This window comes from Quercus lobata, chromosome 2 (assembly GCF_001633185.2).
Source record: "Quercus lobata isolate SW786 chromosome 2, ValleyOak3.0 Primary Assembly, whole genome shotgun sequence".
Classification (NCBI taxonomy): domain Eukaryota; kingdom Viridiplantae; phylum Streptophyta; class Magnoliopsida; order Fagales; family Fagaceae; genus Quercus; species Quercus lobata.
Window position 1 is genome coordinate 73,600,896 of NC_044905.1, and position 7,021 is coordinate 73,607,916.

A 7,021-nucleotide genomic window follows, 5' to 3' on the forward strand; every position below is an offset into this window, starting at 1 on the left:
TTCAAAAAGTTTTAAAAAAAATACTAATCTGATTAAAATTTTCCTGCTAAGAGTTTCTAAAAATTTAAAAGATTTACATGATTTAATTTATATAATCTATAATTAATTATTTAGTAATAAAAGTTTGGTCGTACACATTATACTTGTAGTATGTGACACAATGTAAGAATTACAAATTCTAAAATTGTTTCTTTAATAGGAGTCTCATTATTTGATTAATTTTTTTATGATTTATTGTAAGATATATGCATTTGTCATGTAACATAAAGTGATTTTTTATTTTTTATCAACTATTTTATTATTCAATTTAATTATATTATTTAAAAATTTTCTTTACTTTACATATGAATATATGATTCTTAATTAGACATTTAAACAATCATATTATTTAAAGAATTTCAAGTTGTGCATTGCACGGAACATAATACTAGTTAATACAAGAGAAATAAACAAACACGCATAAAATAGAAGTTTAATAGCCTATGCTGAAAAAGTTAGTAGTCCTGTACCCGCTCTTCTGTACTTTAGTACCGAAGCATCTCTCGACCATTCCTCAATTAAACTAGATTTTGCAGATTTTGCAACTTTTATGCGATCGCGGTTCTCTTCAAGTGCCTTAGTAGCCTCACAATGATTTGCAATATTTTTATGGATGTTATCAAGAGCAAAGTTTTCTTTCTTTTCAACAAAAAGAGCAAAGCAAGCTTGTGCAACTCTCTTCAAATGATTGAAGGCAAAGGAAGTTTCAAATCTTGCGAATTGTAAGATTTTAAAGCTTGTCCACCAATTTTGAAGAAGTTCTGCTGTGATATCCACAACCTTGATGTTTGTCATGCTATATATACACTCACATAAAATGTTTAAGAGAATTAGTTTTACCTTTGGGCTTAGGAAAGACTTGGCACTAACATCTTCATGTTTGGAAAGCAAGTGCGTAAGGATAGGGACCAACCTTAGTGGAACCATATAATCCCCAACATTGACAAGCTCTTCTTGGCTTTCCCATGGTTTATGAATAATTTTGCCACAATCAAGAAACTTCAGGAATTGCATGTGAGCCCTCTCAGAAAGCAAGTCATCATTTTCCGAATACTTAAGAAAAGTCTCCAATTGCTCACTAATCTTTCTACCATCGGCTTGACTCTTTATGAATTTTATGAAACCCTTTATAAAAGGCCAGAAAGTTTTGATGTATTCCCTATCTTCATTATTGTCACCCTCTTCAGCAGTAGCGGTTTCCATAGCCAAAACACTGATCAACAAGGAAGTGTTCAAGTATTCCCTATCGTCATCCTCTTCAGAAGAAACAGTTTCCATAGCCAAAACACGGCTCAATTCGTTCAATTCTTCTTTACTCAAAGAGTCTACAATATCACGCAATGTTGATGTTGGCTTCACTTGTTCATTATTCTTTCGCAATATCTCTTCAATTGCATTTACGCTAATCAATATACCAGGCAATCCGCCAAGAGTATTCCTTAACTCTACATGTCCATCCAGCTCTCCCTTTAGTGATGATGCTACCTAGGAAACAACCATTGATTATAAAATGTTCATTAGAGGAATTCATGGTGCAAAATCTATCGAACCAACAACACGCACCATCCAATTGTATTTATAAAAAAGAAAATGCTATTCATATAAATTAATAGGGTCATGTAATGTTAGTGTTAACAAACCATGTCAAAGTGTTGTCAATTGTGTGAGGGTCATATTTTTATTTATTGGCATATCCAAATGGTATATGTTAACTAAGTACCCATTTGGATACAGCTGATAAACATTGTGTTTTGGTGTTTTCAGCACTAGAACCGATGCTGTCAGTGGGTTCTGTGCATTGTCTAATTGTTCACGAGACTCACAAATTGTCTAATTCAGCAAATTTTTCTTCAAAATTGGGTCACACGGTACTATTCACACATTTAAAAATTAATTTGCTACAATGTTTTCAATTTTCAGTTTTCAGTAATAAGCGGTATCCAAACACACCCTAACAAGTGGTATTAGAGCAAACACACTCTGATTAAGTTTTAATCTTTATTGTGTGATCTATTGACCCTTGTTGTCATGAAAACTATTAATTGTTTTGATTTGCATGATTAGGTTGTGTTGAATGATGGCGATGGCCTTCAAGAAGTTTATAATAAACTTTAAAAAATGTGAGCTCCTCTTGTATGCTTCTCATGTGTGATTCATGTTTTGCATTTGTTATGCCCTTGTGTCCACAGTATCTTGTTTTTGTGTTCTTCATGTTGGTCTATGGTAGGGGTGACAAATTCTGATACGACCAGCGAACCCAACACGATTAACCCATCTATAAACAGTTATGGGTTGAGACTAAATGAGTTTGGGTTATATTCGGGTTGACATGGCTGACCTATTTAATGAATAGATTGTGTTCATGTTCAACATGCGAAACCCGTTTAGCTTATAACTGTATTTGCTTTTGTTATTATTATTTTGTTATTATTACTTAATTTATTGTTGTAATTATATGTTTATTACTATATTTATGGTTGTAAATGTATTTTAATTTTAAATATATGGGAATTGATAACGAGTTATTTAGGTTAGGTATGACCTATTAATCAAACAAGTTATTAAACAAGTCATTTGTATTGACCTTTACATGACTTGTTAATTAAAAGGGTTAAACGTGTTGTGTCGAGTCGACTTGTTTAATAAACAAGTTGTGTTAGGGTTGAGGATTCTTGACACATTTACAAAACAAGTCGGGTTTAGGTCAACCCATATAGCCGCATACTCATGGCTTGACACAATACGAACCAGACTCGTGAACATGAATTGACACCCCTAGTCTATGGTTCTTTGTTCCCCTTGTTCCTTCTAGGTTAGTTTTTTGTCTGTCTTTGGACATTTTTTTTTGTGCCCTTTGACAATCATGGCAAAAATAAGGAGAAATTTGAGATTTGCATTTAGGGAGAGAACTTCATGTTAAAGGGGAAAATGATTTTTTTGCAAGGGGAAGAAATTTTTTGTTGATCTATCTAACTTAAGGGGAGAGTTAGTTTGATACACTTCGATAATGATATTTTTGAGATGTGTATGTGTTTTGGTTCACATGCTATGTTTGAGTTTAGAGTTCTTCATTCTATGTCTACATGCATATTTTAAGGACAACACAATTTCTAAAAAGTGTCTTCTGCTTTTTGGTATCAATCTACTGTTTATTTCTTTTGAAATTACCTTTTCACTTTCCTAATGAATTAAACCTACCTAGAGAAGTTCCAGTTTTCAAAGAAATGTGTCATGTTGAATTGGTATATCTTCTGTCATCTTTGGTACTATTTTTATTTTTATTTTTTTATGTTAGATGTATGTTCCCATTCTTAGTGCATTTTGCATATCATCTTCATGAAAAATAAGATAGTCTTAAATTTATTTAAGTTATGTTTAGCACTTGCCTTTGGTATTTGGGTGGTATGCCATCTTTGTGAATTGGGGTGCTCTATTGCTTTTGAGTCAACAAGTACTTTGTTGGGAAATATTCTTTGCCCGCAAGTCATTTATATTACATATAAGATCCTTTCTAAAAGTGTCAAGTTTTCCTGCTAAGTTTGCTACCTCAATATAATGTAGTATATGTCGACCAAAGCTAGGAGATTTTTAGATTTTAGGTTTTCTTCTTTTCCTATTACTAACCAACCATATTAATAGTTTATGCTTGATGCGTTAGTGTACAATATTGGTGATTAAAATCATAATGGTTGTTGGGGTTGTACTTCTCTTTGTATTTCTATGATTGGTGACGTAGAGTAACAACTATTTAATTGAGTTGTCAAAGGGATTGTGCTAAGCTATTGATTTGCTTCCACTGTGCTGTTACAGAAACTAAATTGTTGGTGATATATTGGAAATCCCAAATCTTTAATGCAATGGTGTTACTCTTTTCATCCTAGACATGATCATGAAGACATTATCTAAATCATGTTTATTTTTAGCCTAACCATAATAATGGTGTGGTTAATTACTTTTGTATTGTAAGCAATTGGAATCTTCTAATAATTAATAGATACTATTGAATGCATCCAGATAATAAGCATTGTCTTAGTAAGAAATAATAAATCTCACATCCTTTTTGCATACTTCAAAGGGATAGAACTATAGTTATTAGATGACAGTGTTAGATGCAAATGTCCTAAATAGCTTTCAAATTAAAAACAAGAACCAAAACATGTAAGCTGACGATATAAGAGATGTCAATTATCATTTTGGAGTTGAAGTCAACATTAAAATAGAGGGCTGTAACTTGAAGAAATTTTAATTTCTTCTCTTTACAAAAACAAGTGTGTTTTTTTTTTTTTTTTTTTAGAGAAAAGTAAAACAAAAATTTCTGGTAAGTAAAATGACAGCACTTACTTGAGAGTAGACGCAATTGATTTCTGCAATAAAATGACAGTCTGCGCAATAATAAACGGGTAGTTGTGAATCTCTTTCTTCTTCACAAACATGGCAGTAGAATTCGTCTGTCTCATCCTCCTCTATAACAGGTGAAATTGTAAGAACGAGGGGATCCATATGACATTCATTTTGAATGATATATGGTAAGGGGCCACAGCCAAGATGGAGATTGAAATCACAATCTAGACAAGTGAAGGCATGTGATTCACAAACATTTCGATTGCATGCGCTGCACTGAAGTTGATTTTTCTTGATATCTTCCCTGAAATGTATAAAGTGACGATGACCTTGAAATTTTATGGAAGGCTTTATCACACTGCATTCAACGTGCAGGTAAAACCTGCATAAGTGACAAGCGTAGGCAAGGCCATGGATATGCTTGCGACAGGCATTGCATTTTCTTTCTTCAATGGACGAATTTATTGGCCTCGCGTACTTATCCAACAGGGTGAGAGGGTGTTGTGGATGAAGGAGAGAATCCAACACTCGAAGATACTTCTGCAAGGAACACGATGGATGGAGAAACAAGGAACATCTGAAGCAACAACAGGCGTGATCGGAGCAGTAACTTCCACATATGCCACATTCTAAACGATCATCAGGTATATTCTTATAAAGTTTCAATGTATGACCGTGGATAAAATACAGATCTTCCCCTTCTTCTATGGCTGCCTCTTCTTCGATTTCATTAGTAGCGAGACTTATCTTAGCGCATTCAAGATCAAGGTTGAAATTGCACTCGCTGCAGCCATACACATCTTTGAGCAAAAAGTATGTCTCGAAACAAGCACCACAGCGAAAATCTTTGGCCTTTTGTAGGGTAAGACGGTGTGCAGGATGAAGGGGACTGATGATCCATTGTTCTTGAGCTGATGACATGTGGTTCGATAACAAAGTAAACTGTGTTGGTGAAGAGGGTAGGCTATAATTAAATATCAACAAATGCAAATGAGTATATATAAAAGATTAGAGAAAGATACTTTGGGTGCAGGATACACATTATAAAATTATACTTTGAGCGAGTGCAGGATATTGCGTTAGTATGGGCTCTATTCTTTCCTCTTCTTTTTCCATTAAAAAAAAAAAATCTTACCTTTCTTCTAAGAAAGACAGAGAATCATTAAAGAAAACTAAATTACATAGATCAAGTAATTGTGATGTCGGTGGCTTGAACTGATCCTAATCCATGTAAGTTTGGAGTGGCATGCAAGACTTGAATTCTATTTCAAGTAGGATTCTATTTCCTATTTCAAGTACATCTATGTTTCCTAATTGTAATAGACTAGGATTCATAGCAATTTTGGTGCAAAGCAATCACTACTAGCCGACTAGCTCTATGTATAAATAGGACATAGGTGTTGCGGCAATTGAATAGGATGAAATAGAGAGATTGATTGCTGCATATTTGTGAGAGTTCTCTAGTTTAGAATAGGGTGCAAGGTTTTCTCTATTCCTTGTATTTGTAAGAGAGCTATTGGGTGTGTGTGAGAGTATTAATACTCTAACTTGTATATCTCCATATTTTGATTAATGGAATTTCTTCGTTGTTGCCCGTGGATGTAGGCCAAAAGCCGAACCATGTAAATCCTTGGTGTTCTTTTGTTTGTGTGTGTTTGTTTATTTTCAGGTTTTAGGTTTGCTTCGTTCCTATTGTTTATTTCTTGGAGATCTTTCTATAGTCATAATATTTTTACAATCAATATTGAGGTGGGAGTGCTATCTGGAGGCGCTTTCCTACAACAAACTGGTATCAGAGCCCAGGTTTGTTACCTAGGCGGTTTGGATTTGTTCTCTTTGGAGATTTTGGTGATTGATTTGTGAACTTAATTATTGAGGAGAAAGATGTCAGGTGATTCCTCTACAAAATCTTTGGCAGATTCCTCTAGAAAAGCTTCAGCAGAGTCTTCTGCAAAACCTTCGGCAGTTAGGATGTCGGTTTCTAATGCCAAATTTAAGGTAGAGAAGTTTGATGGAACGAGCAACTTCGGCATGTGGCAATGCGAAGTTATGGATGTCTTGATCCAATAGGAATTGGATATTGCTTTGGAAGACAAACTTGAAGAGATGTCAGACAAAGATTGGGACAAGATAAATAGACAAGCTTGCGGCACCATCCATTTGTATTTGGCCAAGGATCAAAAGTATTTTGTTATGAGAGAGACGAAGGCTAAAGAGCTTTGAAAGATGCTAGAAGACAAGTATATGACGAAGAGCGTGGAGAACCATCTATATTTGAAGAAAAATCTCTTCCATTTCCAGTATTGTGCAAGTATTTCTATGTCTAAGCACTTGAATGATTATAATAAAAAACTTGCTGATTTGCAAAATTTAGAAGTTGAGATTAAAGATGAAGATAAAGCTCTCTTATTGTTGAATTCACTACCTGATACTTATGATTATTTAATCACAACACTATTGTATGGGAAGAATGAAATTAAGTTTAATGATGTGTCCAATGCTTTGACTAACAATGAATATCGTAAGAAAGATAAGCAGGCCTACGTGGACTTAGGTAGTGAAGCACTGATGGCTAGATGCAGGTTTGAACATAAGAAGTTTGGTAGAAGAGGTAGATCATGCTTTAAGTCAAAAGGATCTA

At 34.1% G+C, this 7,021-nt stretch overlaps 1 protein-coding gene across 1 annotated transcript; it reads right to left on the reverse strand.

Annotated features, from left to right (window-relative positions):
- Positions 1-480: 480 nt before the first annotated feature.
- On the reverse strand, positions 481-5,301 carry LOC115970322. Its single transcript, XM_031089975.1, has 2 exons — positions 4,381-5,301; positions 481-1,524 (listed from the first exon to the last, which is right to left on the reverse strand). The coding sequence occupies exons 1-2, from the start codon at positions 5,299-5,301 to the stop codon at positions 481-483; spliced, it is 1,965 nt and encodes a 654-aa protein (XP_030945835.1).
- Between the last annotated feature and the right edge of the window lie 1,720 nt (positions 5,302-7,021).